Source organism: Vombatus ursinus, unplaced genomic scaffold, assembly GCF_900497805.2.
Source record: "Vombatus ursinus unplaced genomic scaffold, bare-nosed wombat genome assembly UNPS02009994.1, whole genome shotgun sequence".
Classification (NCBI taxonomy): Eukaryota; Metazoa; Chordata; class Mammalia; order Diprotodontia; family Vombatidae; genus Vombatus; species Vombatus ursinus.
In genome coordinates this window covers 1,421,552-1,439,542 of record NW_020949772.1, presented here as the reverse complement: position 1 = coordinate 1,439,542, position 17,991 = coordinate 1,421,552, and the positions used below count along the sequence as shown (strand labels likewise).

General features: G+C 42.4%; 1 protein-coding gene across 1 annotated transcript in view; it reads left to right on the top strand.

The window, feature by feature from the left end:
• TMEM132C (transmembrane protein 132C) overlaps window positions 1-16,508 on the top strand; it is a gene marked incomplete at its 5' end in the record, with an annotated part of 349,892 nt that extends 333,384 nt beyond the window's left edge. Inside the window, one exon of the mRNA XM_027853547.1 lies at window positions 13,656-16,508. Coding sequence (XP_027709348.1) covers window positions 13,656-14,858 — 1,203 coding nt within the window. The remainder of the gene's footprint in view (window positions 1-13,655) is intronic.
• Window positions 16,509-17,991: the final 1,483 nt, after the last annotated feature.

Sequence of the window (17,991 nt, the reverse complement as noted above, 5' to 3'; positions counted from 1 at the left end):
TCTGTGCACTGCAATCAGAAGGGTCTTTGTAGAGCTAACTGGCAAGAGTCCTTACTCTCTCCTGCTTGGAGCAGTCAATGCAGAGGCTTCACACCAGAGAAATGACCCAAATGGGCTATAGCTCCATTCTTTCTTGTTTTTGGAGGTATGGGACATCAAAAGAGCCCTAGATTTAGAGACAGAGGATGTGGTTTCAAAGCCTATCTCTACCTCTTAACCTACCTTATGGTCCAGGGTAAGCTACTTCCTCTTTCTGTGACTCAATTTTCTCACCTATAAAATAGAGAGGTTAGATTAAATAACTTCTAAGATTACCTTTTGCTCTAAATCTATGATTCTGTGACTTCACTCTGTCATTGCTATTATTTTATTTTTGACTGGACAATGCAAATGAATGATGAAAAAGAATTAATTAAATACTTATGTGAAAACCACAGAATCACAGAATTTGAGAGTTGGAAGGGACTTCAGTAGCCATTCAATTCAACTTATATAAACAGCATCCCCACTTTATGGTATATTTATAGGCAACAAAATGATGTCAGAGAGAAGGAAGTATTGCCAATGTATTGCAGCCTAGAGTGGTGGGAAAAGCACTGGACTTGCAGTGAGCAAATCCAAGTTTATAAGTCCTGCCTCTGCCACTTATTAGCTCAGTGGTGTTAGGCAAACCACTTGGCCAATTTCTTTATCTGTAAAATGGAAATACTACTATTTAGGCTACATATCTATGGCGCAGGACCATCATGAAGGATGTACTCTAAACCTTGATATGCTCAAGGGATATAAGTAATTCATCAGTAGATGTTGCTTGGAATCTTGAGAAGAAAGGATCGATATTTTGTTCAAGAAGCAAAGCCTTTGCCCATGGGAAAAGTGTAGCCAGGTGAGGTACAAATTGCAGGAATGTACCAGGTTTGATTTGTTTATTTTCTCTCTCTTTGGAAAGGAGAAGTAAATAGAATGTTGTACCTGGTGTCCGGAAGAATTGACTAGCTGTGTGATCTTAGTCATGTCCAGGGGTGGGGAACGTTCACCTCTAAACACTTGAGAAATGCAAATGACATCTTATTCAGCCCAATTCTCTCTGCAATCTGCTTCTGAATTTCCAGAACACAAGGAAAGAAGAAAGAATTCTAATAATCACAATGGATCTGTGTTCTCATGGGGATAGATTCTCGTCTGATGATGATGATACATCACACATGTGTGCTCCCAATGGGCAGCTCCCTCCATATTCTCCCATTTGTGAACCCGGGTTACCCTGACTTCAAGCCCAAGACACTTACCATTCTGCCACACTAAGTACTGAATGTTAGCCAGTGTTTTGGTTTAACCCTGGCAAGGAACATTAGGTACCAAAATAAACTTGAGGGTTCTGGTAGAGCAGAAGTCACAGTAAACTAACTGAGTTGGCATTCAATGGGGACCTCCCATTTACTGCCAGTAAAGTCTCAATTTGGGGAAGAAAAAGGCAGGATACTTGCTAGTAGCCCCAAAGAGACTGTTCCTTTTAAGACTTGAGATACCTAGTTAAGATCAATTGAATGCCACTTAGTAGCTAGAGAATGAGAGAGCACACTGGTCATTCACACAGATGCTTAAGGCCTCTTTCTAAGCAGAGAGAGATCTTCGTGATTTTCTCTGCTCAAAAATCTTCAATGGCTCCCAATTGCCTCTAGGAAAAATGAAAGCTCTTTAGCCTTTAAGACCCACTACATTTAAGACCCACTCCAGCTTTCCTTCATAACTTTATGTCATGGTATTTACTCCCATCCATGCCCTCTGTTTTCCATTCAAACTGAATTACTAATTGTTCCACAAACTTGGCAGTATAATGACAGAACGAGGCTATGTGATATAATGGAGAGAAAACTGAACTTGGAATCAGGAAGGCTTGAAATGAAATCCTGCCTCAGGTATTCACAAGCTCTCTAACCTTAGGCATGTCATCTAATCTATCTGGGCCTTGATTTTCTCATCTGTAAAATGAACATGTTAGAATCGATGGCCTTTAAGGTCCCTTACTATTTTAAATCAATAGTCTTTGTGACGTTCTAGATAAACATGCCATTTCCTACAATGTCACTAGGGTACCAAAGGCAGCTAGCAGAAAATAATACCAATGGAAAGTAACACTAATCATGTCCTCAGATTGGTTGTGGAGGTAGAGATATACTGATGTTATCCTCATAGGGAGAGAGAGCCCAGGATATCAAAAAAGTAGGAAGACAGAGACCTTCAGACACCTTGAATAAGTCACTATCTGGGAAGAAAAAAGGGGTAGACTATGAAAGAACTAACCTGGTGTGGAGACCCACGGTAACAGATGGAGGTAGTATACCATCTGGTAGCTTCCTGATTTAACTGATTATTCTTGCCAACTAGTTTCTGCGCTGCTGAAAGAGTGAAAATTCTACCAACGTTTAAATGGCAAAAATTTCTAAATTTCGGTCTTTCACAAAAGCTGCTTAAAATTTTTTGTAACTTCTAAATTTCAGTGCCCGGGAACAAAGCCTCAGTCACTTTGCCCTAGTTACAGCTCCATTCACAAACACTTGTACTAGCCTGGAGTACAGTGATTCCATTTCTCTGCCTCTCAGGATCCCTTTGAGACCAGTGTAGGCACCACCTTCTCTATGAAGCATTACGTCATCCTTGCAGTGTTCTCTCTCCAGATTTTCCTTGATCTTTCCCTTGTACCCATCGCACTCAACTTTAGATCATCAATACTTGGTATTCGTGTTGTAACTCCTTGAATAGAATGTAAACTCTTACAAGGTTGGGACTGGACCCATTTTGTTCCACAAATGAAATGCATATTTAGGAGAGAAAATGTAGGTGAAATCACAATATTCAGAATCACAGGGCTGGAAGGAAGACACCTGGTTTAAGTATGCCCTTGGCAATCCCCCGACAAATGATCGGCCTCTACTTGAAGACCCAGTGAGGGGCAACTCATTCCCTAAAAAGACAGTCTATACCAGGGTTGCTAGGTGGCACAGTGGATAGAGCTCGGGCCTTGAAGTCAGGAAGACCTGAGTTCAAATTTGGCCTCAGACACTTGACACTTACTAGCTGTGTGACCCTGGGCAAGTTACTTAACCCTGATTGTCTCAACCAAAAAAATGAAAACAAAAAAAAGAAAAAAGAAGACAGCCTATTCCACTTTGGGACACCTTATTTTTAAGGAAGTTTTATATATATGTATGTGTATATATATATATATATGTATGTATGTATGTATATATGTATACATATGTATGTATATATATGTGTGTGTATATATATATAGAAAGAGAGAGAGAGAGAGAGAGAGGTGCAATCTGCTTACCTGAAACTTCTATGTGTTATTCCTTGTTCTCATCTCTGACCTTGTTCTGAGTCTCATCCCCATTCTGAAAGACAGCCCTTCAAATACTTGAAGATAGATATTGTTTGCCTTCCATCTCCTCTGATTTCCAACTCTTCTCTTCTCTGTTTCCCTTCCAAAAGGCCTCAGATCAAGAGCCATCTTCCCTCTAAAATTTCCTCTCTTCCCCAGTGGATGGTTTTGTTTCTTTCCTCCTATTTTCCTAGAAGACTTTTTTTTTCCTGGATCTCTCTTTTGACCCAGTAATACTCTGCCTCGTGACATATTTATTTACATTCCCCAACCCCATACTGTGCTCAGCTACTTAGTTGGGTATCGGGTCCCAGACAGCAGCAGCTATGATTTTATCTCTTTGTGCACCCAATGCCTAGCATGATGCCTTTCTCATAACAGGTATATTGAATTGGTTGAATTGAAAAGTGATGTCCTGGGTCAGAACCATTATGCTGATGTTCAAGTTACAAACTATTGGCAATGATGAGTATCACAAATGCTAGTAAAAAGGAAGGTTAAGTGTCCCACAGGCCTTCACCAGATTTATAGAGTGTGATGGAGAGAAGTATCTCATACATGGTGTGATTTAAAGACTAATCTTTTCATTCATTACAGGCTAACCAAAGGCATTTTGCTTATAGAGAGCTCTTGAGAGAGACAGACAGATAGACAGGCAGGCAGGCAGAGACAGAGGAGAGAGGAGACAGAGACAGAAATAGAGACAGTGACAGAGAAGAAAGAGACAGAAAGAGACAGATAGGCAGGCAGACAGAGACAGAGGAAAGAGGAGACAGAGACAGAAATAGAGAGACAGAGACAGTGACAGAGAAGAGAGACAGAGATAAAGAGATAGAGACAAAAAAAGAGAGAGAGTAAATAATTGTATCACAGACTGATAGTCAAGCTTTCAGTCTCAGCTACCAAGAAAAATGTCTTAAAATTTCCAGAAGAAACAAGCAGTTTTCTTCTCTATTGTCTGATGGGTCCCCCCTTTCCACAAGACCTTCACAGTCCGCATGACTCACAGTAGCAATGAAGGGATTGATCTGGGATGCTCCTCACTATGCATGGTTCCCTATAGATGCCACTTAAAAGTCTAGGCCTCTCTCTCTGGCATAGGGGTTCTTTTTTTGTTCCTTAGGCAGTGTAGGGAAGTCTATGGAGACTTTTTCAGAATCATGTTTTTAAATGCATAAAATAAAAGACAGTATGGCAAAGTAAACCAAATATATTGAAATGCATGTATCAAAATGCATATTTCTTTCAAAGTTCATGTACCCCAAGGAAAGAATTCTTGTTCTAAATCCATGTGAGACTTAGAGTTTCCATTTCTTTGCCCCACATCCTCATGTTTCCTCATATTCAAACACAGACATTTTCATTCACATACCCTAGGTATTTACCATGTGTAAAAGGAAAGACTTATCTACATCCTTGTTACATGTCAATTTTACTCAAAACTTTTTTCTCTAAATTTCAATGTGACCATTGAGAAAATCTGGAGAAGAATATGTCTCTGTTTTAGCTAAAGACACATTCAGGCAGCTGGTTGTTGTACTGGAAAAGAGTGCTGGACCAAGAGTCAGGAAGATCTGAGTTCAAATCCAGCCTCAGACACTTATTAGCTCAATGACCCCTGGCAGGTCATTTTCACCACTGTCTGTCTCAGTTTCATTATCTGTAAAATGGGGATAATAATAACATCGATTCCAATGTCTGTTGCAACAGACATTAATTGGCTATGTGACCCTTAGCTAGTCATTTTGCCTCTGTCGGTGTCAGTTTCCTTATCTGTAAAATGAGGATAATAATAGCATTTATTCCACAGGATTGTTGTGAGGATCAAATGAATTGACATGTGGAAAGCGCCTTGTATACCATAAAATCTTATATAAATGCAAACTGTTGAAACCTCAAAGTCTGGAATAGACCTGAAGGGGTCTCAAAGCTTTCCATATCTGCCCTCTTTTCTCCCCTCACAGGCACACCACTCTACTTCAGGCCTTTGTTACCTCCGACCTCTGATCTGGGCTCTCAAAGTGTCCCCCATTCTATCTCCCTGTTACCAATCTTTCCCCTCTCCCTTCAGGAAAGTCTGACTGTCATTCCCCTCCACAAAAATCTTCATCAGTCCCCTATGGCCTCCAAGATAAAAGACAAACTTCTTGCCCTGATATTTCAGCCCTTCTGCAATCTGGCTCCATCCTATCCTTCCTATCTTACTCTCCATGACCCCACTTCACATACTCTCCATTCCAACCAAACTGGTGACCCTGCTGATCCTGAACATGGACGTTCCAACTTGCATGTGCCTATTTTCACACAAGTCATTCCCTGAGGGAAGGAATATACTTCCTTCTCACATCTACCCTAGGTTCTTCAAGGCTCAGCTTATGTGTCATCTCCTACCTGAAGCCTTTGCTGATTTTACACACCTATACATACTCATACATGCATATACACACACTGCCACACATACACATGCATGCACACACACATACATGTACACGTCCACACGCACAGACACACATACACTCACCTGCACACACGTGCACATACACACATGCACACGCACACACACACACACACACTCTAGTTATTAATACCCTCTCTTCCTCAAATTATTTTTTATTTACTTCTCTAGTAATCAGTTTATCCAAAAAGCATTTATTGAATGCTGAGGCTACAAATAAAGATTAAAAACAGCTGCTGCCTTCCAGGCATTCACATTCTAATGGAAAAGACAACATGCAGTAACTAAGGGCGTGTAAAATATACACAGAGTAGATAGAAGATAATCTTGGAGAGGAATGCACCAGCCTCTGGGGAGACCAGGAAAAACTTCATGCAAAGGGTCACATTCTAATGGGCAAGGCAGCATAAAATTTTGTTGTTGTGTCATTTCAGTCATGTCTGACTCTTTGGGGTTTTCTTGGCAAAGATACTAGAGTGATTTGCCATTTCCTTCTTCAGCTCATTTTACAGATGAGGAAACTGAGGCCAATAGGGTTAAGTGACTTGCCCAGGATCACACATCTAGTAAATGACTGAGTCCAGACTTGTACTCAGGAAGATGTTTTCCTGACTCCAAGCCCAGTACTCTATCCACTGTGAGATATACCCAGAGTATTTTCCTTCTCTATAAAATGGGGATAATAATAGTGTTTATTCTACAGGGTTGTTGTAAGGATCACATGAATTAACGCATGGGAAGCACCTTGCAAACCATAACATCCTATTTAAATGTAACCCCAATGTATGAAATAGACTTGAAGAGGTCTTGCAGCTTTTCACATCTACCCTAATCTGCCCTAACTAATCTCAAAGAGGAAGGTACTAGCTGCTGGGAAGACCAGGAAAGGCCTCCTGCAAAAGGTGGAATTTGAGCTGAGATATGAAGGACTCCAGAGGTGAGGAGGGAGAGCATTCCAGGTAGAGGGGACAGCTAACACCAAAGCAAGGAGATGGGAAAAGACATCAGCTTTGGAGTGAGGGGACTTGGGTTCAGATCCTACCTTTGACACGTACTACTTGTGCGGCCTCAGGCAGATCACTTAATCTCTCTGGGCCTTCATTTTCTTCATCTGTAAAATGAGAGTTTACACTGAATGTCCTCTGAGAACCCTTTTAGTTCTGTACTTTTTGTCTGTTAACACATTCTATCCTCCTGACATGGCAGCTAGGTGGCACAGTGGATAGAGCACTGGCTTTGGAATCAGGAAGACTCATCTTCATGAGTTCAAATCTGGCCTCAGACACTTACTAGCTGTGTGACCCTGAACAAGTGGCTTAACCTTATTTGCCTCAGTTCTCTAAAAATGAGCTGGGAAAGAAAATGGCAAACCATTCCAGTATCTTTCCCAAGAAAACTCCAAATGAGGTAATGAAGAGTTGGACAGACTAAAGCAACTCAACAACAATCCCCCCATAGACTATGGGCCATTTACATACTCTATCCTCCAATCAATTGCAATTTACTTTTTAGACATGTTTTTTTTTCCCTGTCTTTTTTTTTCCTTTGTACTCCAGTGCCTTGTACACAGTAGATACTTAATAAGTACTCTGAATTGAATTGTTGACTTCGGAGAGAGGGAAGAAGCTTTGGGGATATGCATCAGCCATAGCCACAAGCAAACACCCTTATTTAGTTTGGTACAAGTTTGTCAGACAAAACATAGGGCCAAACAGATGTTTGGTAGGCAGAAGGAGCAGCACCAAAAAAACCACGCAAAGCTGTATCACCAAGCTGTTGTGAGAAACTAGACAAGAGAGTAACTGAAGACCAGGCAGAAGATGAAGTCAAAGGTTGAAAGTTATCTAGCTGCCTCCCACACCTTCAATCAGGCAGCATGCAATCTAGAAATCAGTGGTGATTCTGGGAGCCTGTCCTTCACTGGTCTTGAATTTTGTCAACCCTCTCATTAGGATTGAGCTAATAATGGCCTTTCTCTGATTCACAGTCCATCCAGGGAGAATTATTTGCTCTACTCATCTCAGTGACACCAAGTAACAAGAAGTTGTGATGACCAGCTTGAAAAAAGAGCTAGATAAGAGAGAGAAAGGGAAAGAAAAGAAAGCAAGTCACCTAGACCTGAAGAGTGTTTACTTGGAGTAGGTAATTAATGAATTTCATGAGCAATTGTCATCTCAACTCTTGAAGTGTTCAGGGAAAGGCAGCCTTTTTTATAGATAAGAAGGCTCCAATCCATCTTCATCTCTTGATAGTAATTGGAGGACCTTGTCATGGGAATCAAAGGGGATTTATTGATGCAGTTCATCTGATTTGCAGAAATGCCTCTGAGAAGGACAGAGTCTTAAATCATTCCTGAGCAGGTGTTTTTTTTTTTTTTAAATCTTTTAGAGTTTCTAATCTTTGGGGAAATTCACTGACTTCTCCTGAGAGAATCCCATGTTCCACTTCCCTTTCATAAGCTGATTGGAAAAACTTAACCCAAACTTTTGCCTAGGCACGAGAGTTTCAGTTTGGGGTCTTTACTGAGAATTCGGACTGTTTGACATTATTTTGTGCTAGTATAATTCTCTACTTGGAACTTCTGAAGAAAAATCAACATGGGAAGCAAACTTGACATGAGCTTTCTTGGTATCCACAGATTTGGATAACTGTGACTCAACATGTCTCTTGGGCCTCAGAATTTAGTAGATTTGGTATTTTTTTAAATGGATGAATAAAACAAGAAGTACATTCACCAAAGATGCCTGGCTCTGTCGTGAAGAAGATAAAGAATGAGGGGTTCCCTCTAAACTGTGAATGCTTCTAGATTAAAGGTTCTTAACCTGGAGTCCACAGGCTCTAAATTTGGAAGGGAAAAACAATTAAAATTTTATTTTTGCTATCCTCTAGTTGAAAGTTAGCATTTTCTTCAGTTATTAAAAAAAAACACCAATTCTAAGAAATGAACAGCAGACTGCCCAAGGGGTCCAGGACACACAAAAAAGGTTAAGCACTCTTTTTCTAAATGGTTTTATTTCATAGATTCATAGCTTTAGGGCTGGAAAGTGCTTCAGGGGCCAGTCTAGCCCCCTCATTTTAGCTAAGGAAACTGAGTTACAGGAAATTAAAATGTTTTAAATTATCCCTAGCCTGTAGCATGACCACTCTTTTTCAGTATTCTCCATGTTGGCATCATCCTTTCCATTTTCTCCTTCTCTTTTGACCGCATTATCCTTTAAGAATGACCACAACTCCATTTCACTTCAAATTACCAATCCTATGTGAATTCCCAAGTCCTCTGCCCTCTCCTCTTACCAGCCTGTTATAGATTTTCCCTCTGCAGGTCCCTAAAGCCTTTCCTGATCACACTTTGGAAATTAAATATTCTTCCCACTCAAGTCTATAGCTGGGCTAACCATCCCTCATTGTTTTCAGAGAAATGGCCTAAATTAACTAGAAGCCTAGCAATTCCCTTTGTTTATAACCAGAGTGTAACAAATGGAAACCAGGACGATTCTGTAAATTTGTGTGATGATTGTGCAGTAACAGGCTGGAGAGGTTGCTCTCCATAGGTAATGTTCCTCCAGATTGTTCCAAGGCATCGGCATGCAGACTGATTGAGGCCATTTGTTTTGTAAGGCTTGGGACAAATACAACCAATGTCTCTACTTTTCAAGGATAAGATACCAGTATCAGTGGGCTTCTGCCACCAGAGGGGGCATGAGTGTGTGGGCAGAGGAGTGGGGTCTAACCCAGGTCTAGACAAAGTAAGATTGGAAACGGTAAGGCAGCAGTGGGTAAAGAGAGAGGAAAGGCTGGACCAATTTGACAAAGCCCTGATGTTCCAATAATTACATCAGTCATAGGATCATAGCTATAGAGATGGAGGGGTCATTGGAGGCCATTTAGTCCAACTCCCTCATATTACAGATGAGGAAACTGAGACTCAGGTATGTGAGATGACTTGCCCAAAGTCCACAGGAAGTAAGTAGCAGAAGTGGAATTTGAACCCAGCTCTTTCTGCTGTACCATGGGGAGTCAAGCTACCATACACATTCTTTGTAGAGACAAGAGGAAAGAAGTAATAATAACAACACTAGCAGGCCATTGTGTAGCACTTCAAGGTTTGCAAAGTGCTTCACAAATATTAGCATTTCAGGATAGAGTGATAGATTTGAAGTCAGAGGTCCCAAGTTCTAGTCTCACCCCTGCCATTTAATCAGTCAACAGTAATTAAAGCCCTACTGTGTGCCAGGCACTGTGCTGGGGAATACAAAGATGAAAATGAAACAGTCCTTTCCTTCAAAGATCTGATCTGCTATCATACTGCCTGGGTGGCCTTGGGTGAGCCCCTTCCTTTGGGCCCCCAGACTTCTCATGTGTTAAATATGTCCATCTAGCATGTGTTAAGAACTTCCTACTGAAGGGACAGCTAGGTGGCACAGTGGATAGAGCACCAGCCCTGGAGTCAGGAGGACCTGAGTTCAAATCCAGCCCCGGACACCTGGCACTTACTAGCTGTGTGTGACCCTGAGCAAGTCAGTTAACCCCATTGCCTAGCAAAAAAAAAAAAAAAAAAAAGAACTTGCTACTGAATGAGAGGGTTCTCTACTAGCTTTACATTTATAATCATCCAAGATGATTTATAATCATCTAAGACAATGAGCTTGCTCAAAAACCTGGCACCCAGAATACTGGAATACAGAAAACTTCCCTGAGGAAGGCAGTAGGATTCAGTGAAAAGAGCTCTAGTTCTGGAGTCAGAGATCCTAGGCTGAAATCTCACCTCTGTTGCCTACCAGCTGTGCGACCTGGGACAAGTTGCCTTGAAGGATTTGAGAAATGAAAGTGAGCTCAAGAAAGTGGCCATCTTATCCAATTCATACATAAAGGAATGCCCAACAAGCCTCAACTTGAGGACCTCCAAGGAAAAGAAATACCTGAAGGCAGCCCATTCCACTTTTGAACAGCTTTGATTATTGGGAGTGCAGCTAGGTGGGGAAGTGGATCGAGTGCCAAGCTTGGAGTCAGAAAGACCTAAGTTCAAATCTAGCCTCAGACTCTACTAGCTGTGTGACCCTGGGCAAGTCACTTAACCCTGTTTGCCTCAGTTTCTCCGTCTGTAAAATGAACTGGAGAAGGTAATGGCAAAACACTCCAGTATCTCTGCCAAGAAAACCCCAAATACGGTCATAAAGAGATGGAAATGACTGAACAACAACAATTATTGGGAAGTTTTTCCTGACTTCAGTATTAAATGGGCCTCTCTAGAGCCTCTCCCCTCTGCTCCTGGTTCTGCCTTCTGCGACCAAAAAGAACCAGTCTGATCCCTTCTCTATAAACCAGTCCTTTAAGTATGCTGTCACGTCCCTTAATCATCTCTGGGCCTCAGTTTACTGTAAAAAGAGGATATTGGACCAGACAACCTCTGACATCTTCTCCAGCCCTAAAGGTATGATCCCATGATGCTTCCAGATACAGAATCTCAGAAACAGAAGACCCTCCCTCCACCTCACTGTTGTTCACTCAACCAGCCTTGAGGCTGCAGGTTCCCCACCCCCAAGTCCCAAGCCTTCTCAAAGAACTGGGGTCCAAGAAGGAACACCCCCTCACCTTCTCCCAATCCCAGGGCCCACAAACCTAAGGGCCAGAACTGAGGAATATGGAACCTGAGTTGAGACAAACCACCTCACCCCCAGATCAGGTGTTGCTCCTAAGAAAGAAATAGTTCCTCATCCAAATGAAGCTCAGATCACTACCTACGCCGACCGCCTGCTTTTGATTTGCCTCTAATGGTGATTTCTGCAGGCGCTACCCACAGAGAACAAAGACAGCACAATTAAGCCCGGCTCCCAGTGCCAAGCTGCCCTGGAGGAAACAGCCCATCACCAGCATCTTGCTGACTTGGAAATGGAATGGGCGTTCCAACTTACTTCAAAGGTGGAATAGGTTCAGGCTTGAAAGAAAAATACATTCGTTTTTTAGCTTCTCAAGCAAAGGAAAAAGGGATCTGCCAGGAGGTTGGGGGAGTTTGAAGGGGGAGAAAGGGGGAGAGAGAGATGTTATTTTCCTTTTTAACGCTTGTCTCTGGAAATGTGTACAAAGGCTGGTTCTCCCTCCCCTCCTTTCCCTTCATATTTTTCTCCCTCCCTCCTCTCCCTCCTCTCTCCTGTGGCTGCAAAGAATGTGCTTGGTGGTTTGACTTCTCTCACCTCATGTCACAGACTAAGAGGATGGGAGTAAGATGGGGCAGCAATTGGCAAATAAGAACTCAGTCCAATTGGACCCGTCATTTTCTGGGGAGACTTTCTCTGGTTTCCATGCTTAGGCGGCAGCTTTTATAAATCACACAAATTAGCGCTTAATGGGTGGAGGGTTTTTTTTAATATATATTTGAAATTATGGCCATGGCAATTATGTTAAATCTATATTTGTACTTGTTTAAGTGAAGATGATTTCTCAACCTTTAATGAAAAGTCTGATAGATTTCCTGCCCCAATTCTAGAGGGATCTGCCTCTAGATCTCAGGGAGGGTTTTTCCTCATCCCTGTGTGTAAAGGATTTAGGGTTGGAGTTAGGCTGGAGATCAGGGTTAGGATAATTCCCAAAGCAATGAGATGTTTTCTTCAAAGTGACTTCTTTATTTAGATTTTTAAGAGAGGCGGGACTGTCTAAGCAGGGTGACTTTGTAGGACTGAGAATCATAGATTAGATAGAACTGAAAAGAATCCTTTCATTTTACAGATGAGTCAACTGAGGTCCAGAGAGATTCATTGAATTATAGATTTGGAGATGAAGGAGACCTTAGAGGCTGAGTCCATATCTCCTCATTTTACAGACCAGAGAACTGAAACAAGAGATTCATAGGATCATAGATTTAGAGAGAACTCAGTGGCTATCGAAACCACCACCCTCCTCATTTTGTAGGTGAGGAAATTGAGGCCCAGAGAAATGAAGTGACTTGGCCAAGGTCACATAGTTGGTTAAGGCAGGATGCAAACTCCTACATGTACGATCATCTAAAGTGATGAGGGAACGGTAACTTGCTCCGAAGCTTGGCACCCACACACTAGAACACAGAAAGCTCTCCTGAGAGAGCCAGTGGGGCACAAGGAGAGTCAGGGAATGAGGTAGGAGGGAGGCACCAGCTTGCCGAAGTTAGGGCAAACTGTCCCAGGCTGGAAACAGAGCAAGTCAAAACTCCCTTGTTCATCAAAGTGGGACCAGGCCTATGAGTAACCTCTGCATTTCCAGCCTCGGTGAGACAGAGAGACTGAGTTTCAATAAATATTTTTTTTAATGTATTATCTAATTCAACACTCTAATTTTACAGATGAGGAAACTGAGGCCCAGAGAGGAGAAATACCTTGATCAAAGTCACAAGGTCACACAGGTGGTAAATAGTAGAGCCAAAATAATAATTTTGACTAGTAATCAGGAAGATCTGGGTTCAAATCATGACTCAGTCACATACTAATGGTTTCCTTGGGCAAGTCACTTGCTTTCTCGGGCTTCAGTTTCCTTATCTATAAAATGAAAGGGCTGACCATGAAGGTCCCTTCCATCTATAGATCTATGACCCCATGATTCCAGGCCTTGAGATATAATGTTCCTTCAACTACACCATAGCTGTCTCCCATAGGGAAACCATTTCTCCTCAATGGGACTCAGCTTCCTCATCTACAAAAAATATATTTAACAGGGACCCTGCCTTACTCATAGATTTGTTGCAGGAGATCAGTGAGAGCACGAATGTGCAATAGCTTTGAAAATGGTAAAAAACTCTTTGCAAATTGCAGTTATTATATTATGATGTTTTGCCTAATTCTCTTTCAGGAAGCTGTGGTCAGCATGTGGATCCAGTTCAATGATGGCTCAGTGACACCACTGGACATCTATGACCCCAAGGATTTCTCCATCTCCGCCACATCATTGGATGAGACCATCGTGTCCGTGCACCAGGGCCATGAGCTGAGGTGGCCCCTCGTGGTGGCCGAAGGGGAAGGGCAAGGACAGATTGTCAAAGTTGACATGATGATCTCTGAGGCCTGTCAAAAGTCTAAGCGTAAAAGTGTGTTGGCCATGGGCGTTGGCAACGTCAAAGTCAAGTTCGGGCAGAATGATGCCATCTCTAACCCCGGAGGGGATTATGATGGCGATGAGATAGAGAACCACGCCAGCGACCGCAGACAAAAGGGCCCAGATCAGGAGCGGTATGGCCAGGATGGACGAAACTTTGGAGGTTCCTCCACCGATCGAGAGGAGGGCGTTCTCCGTAAAGTCACTACCACTGGCAAATCGTTTACCAACAACAAAGTGGTGAAAAATAGCAAGCTGGATGGAGGCAGACTGTCCGGCGATGGACAGCTGCAGAACATCCCCATTGACTTTACCAATTTCCCTGCCCAAGTTGACCTCCCAAAGAGTAGTGGTGGGCTGGAAGAGAATGACTTGGTCCAAGCAGCCAGGGGTTTAAGTGACCTTGAGATAGGGATGTATGCACTCCTGGGGGTCTTCTGTTTGGCCATCCTTGTCTTCCTGATCAACTGTGCCGCATTTGCCCTGAAATACCGTCACAAGCAAGTGCCAATAGAAGGCCAGGCCACCATGACCCATTCCCACGACTGGGTCTGGCTGGGCAATGAGGCTGAACTATTGGAGAATTCTGGGGATACATCACCCCAGCAAAATGAACACACCACAATTATAGACCGGGGACTCAGCTATGAAGAAAGCAATCACCTCCTCCTGAACGGTAACACACAGAAGCATGTTCAGAGCCAGATTCACAGGTCGGCTGACTTAGGGGGGAAGCAAGACAAAGAACCAAAACCTGACCCTCTACACTCCCCCACTTCCAAAAGGAAGCGGGTGAAATTTACCACCTTCACAACAATACCTCCAGATGACGGCTGCCCCACCGTCAACTCCATTCTCAGTGGCAATGATGATGACATCAAATGGGTGTGCCAGGACGTGAATCTGGGTGACTGCAAAGAACTCAGAAACTATTTGGAGAAATTCCAAGACAAAGCGTAGGGTCCTCTGGCTGAAGGGCCCACCACACCTTGATGCCTTCAGTTCCACATTACATATTGGTACCGACAATGAAGCTAGAGTGGGGCAGGGGTTGGGGGGAGGGGGAGGCAAGGGAATCCACCACAGACAATATAGCAGTTTCTGTAGCTGGGGAAAGACAGTTTTACTCTAGGGTTTTTCAACATCTGGTGATTGCGATTTTGGGGCAATCCGAACACTTGAGAAAGCAATGGACTACTAGCGAAGGTGATGAACTGGGCAAGGTGACAGCATATGAAAATTATTTTATGAATAAAAAAATACAGACAAGTTACCAAAAATTATTTGTTAAAAAAAGCAAAAAGACAAATAAAAAGACATAAACAATAATCTGTTTATATTTCTAATAAAGCAGCAAAATATAAAAATAGGGTCTGCTAAGAGACATTGTAAAGTTTAACTCTGCATTTCTTCTTCTGAAGACAGCCTGTGGTACTGACAATGGAGGTCGGAAGAAGACTTCCATCTATTTTAGTTGTCTCTGCTGATGAAATTGAGAATGCTTTCTAAATCTTTCCTTGGAATTGGATTTTTCTCTCTTACCTTTTTTTCTCCTTTCTCCCTTTATCATCTTCCTTCCTTCCTTTCTTTTTTTTTCTTTTGATTCCTCTTCAATGTCTATTTCTAAGAATTGAGGTGGATTTGTTTCACAAAATGAATTGTAAATGACATTCCTCCTTGACGGATGAGCTCCTTGATGTAGTCTAAACTAAGCCCCCCTGTGGAATATGATTACATCATTTCTGTGCAGTAACAACCTTGTTGGTAGGTGTTTGTGTCCCCTCCCCCCAACCAGAAGTCCATAGGACTTACCCTCCCGGGGTAAGAGATGTCAGTGATCATTGACCACAAGCTGGTAGAGACCATCACTCTGCGTGCTTACTCAAGAAGGATGGAGTCTAGCCCAAACCTGTAAGTGGTCACATGGCTGACAGTATGAGAGTTCTGATTTCCCCCAACTGTATATGGATTGGGGGGAAGATATTTCAATAGTCATTTGATAGAAGCATGCCCAAGAATTGGAAGAGAAGTTCCACATCTCCCCTTATACTTCAGGAGAGGGGGAAGGTGCTAGAGATAATAGAGCTATAAAAAGAATAAGAAAAAAAACTGGCATATTTAAATTGTTTTCTTTAGTTTTTCTTCACTTTTTTTGTACCAGCACAAACTGAAAAAAAAATCTATGTTAGATTGTTGATCGACTGTGTTTTTTAACAGCACATTGTATCTAGCAGCACATTGCAAAGATGCCTTCATCCAAAGTCCATTATTGCTGGTGATTCTAGAAGACCAACTGTAGGGAACAAACCCTTTTCTAATTCCAAAACCTACACCCTCCTGTGTAGCCTGCTCTGGGAGAAGAAGGGGCTTGTCTTGCTGGCAAACAGGGAGTCAGTCTTCAGCAAATGGACATTCTCCCAAGAGGACTGTAGGCACCGGTACTTTTTAATTGCTAAAAAATCAGTAGCTTCGGTGACAATGGGCCCTGGAACTTGGTAACCTAGGCAGGCCCTTTAACGAGATATTCCTAGAATGCATTGTAGACTGGAAGAATGTAATATTTATTTATACATGTGATACAAACTGTAATTAAAATGCTTTCCATGGCTTGACAAGGTAACCTCTTGTAGGGTGTTTTTGTCATTTTGTTGAATTCCAGGAGCATCGTTGGATTGCTGAGGAAATAAACAGGCTGCTAGGTGGGAGGGGAAGAAAAATATTAGCCAGTTCTATGGGGTATCTTTACTATCTTCTCCTTTTTTAGGGCCTTGAAACAAGGCCCAATGTCATTTTCCATGTCATCCACCTGAATCAATGAGAATGAAAGGCTCACTGGACCATAGATTTAAACCTAGAAGGGACCTTGGAGACTCTCTAGTCTAACATTCTCATTTACAGGTAGGGAAACTGGGGGCAGTTAGGTGGCAAAGTGGATAGAGCAACAGCCCTAAAGTCGGGAGGACCTGAGTTCAAATCCAGCCTCAGACCAAACACTTGACACTTACTGGCTGTGTGACCCTGGGCAAGTCACTTAACCCCAATTGCCTTAAAAAAAAAAGAGGGAAATTGAGGTCCACAGATGTTTAGTGACTTGCTCAAGGTCACACAGGCAGTATGTGACAGAGGTGGACTTTTAAGCCAGATGTTCTGACTACAAAAACAAGCTTCTTTCCACTGTACCATGCTGTCTTAAGCCCGGGCAGCATGACTTGGGACATAGGAAATTGTTGTCGTTCAGTCATTCAGTCATGTCTGACTCTTTGTGACTCCATAAACCATACTTGTCCATAGGGTTTTCTTGACAAAGATACTGGAGTGGTTTGCCATTTCTTTCATCAGTAGATTAAGACAAACTGAAGTTAAGTGAATTGCCTAAGGTCACGTAGCTGGTAAGTGTCTGAAGTTGGATTTGAACTTCAAGCCCAACGCTCTAGTCACTGAGCCACCCAGCTGCCCAGTCAGAAAGACCTGAGTTCAAATCCATTCTCAGACACTTACTAGCTGTGTGACCTTGGGCAAATCACTTCATTGCTGCTTGTCTCAGTTTCCTCATTTATCAAATAGGGATAATAATACTATCTCCCTCCCAGGTAGTTATGAGGACCAAATGAGATAATTGTAAAGTAATTAATACAGTGCCTTCCATATAGTAAATGCTATATAAATGTTAGCTATTTTTTAAACTATATGAATGTTTAAAATTATCCATTTTTGAAAAAACTGAAAGGGGGAAAGGAGAGACAGAGAGAAAGAGAAGAAAGAAGGAAGAATGAGGAAGAGGAGGAGGAGGAGAAAAAAAGAAAGAAGGAAGAGGAGAAGAAGAAGAAAGAGAAGGAGGAGGAGGAGGAGGGGGAGGGGAAGGAGGAGGAGGAGGGGGAGGAGGAGGAGAAGGAGGAGAAGAAGGAGAAGAAGAAGAAGGAGAAGAAGAAGAAGAAAGAAGAAGAAGAAAGAAGAAAGAAGAAGGAGAAGGAGGAGGAGGAGGAGAAGGAGGAGGAGGAGAAGGAGGAGGAGGAGGGGGAGAAGAAGAAGAAGAAGAAGAAGAAGGAAGAAGAAGAAAGAAGAAATAAGAAGAAGAAGAAGGAGAAGGAGGAGG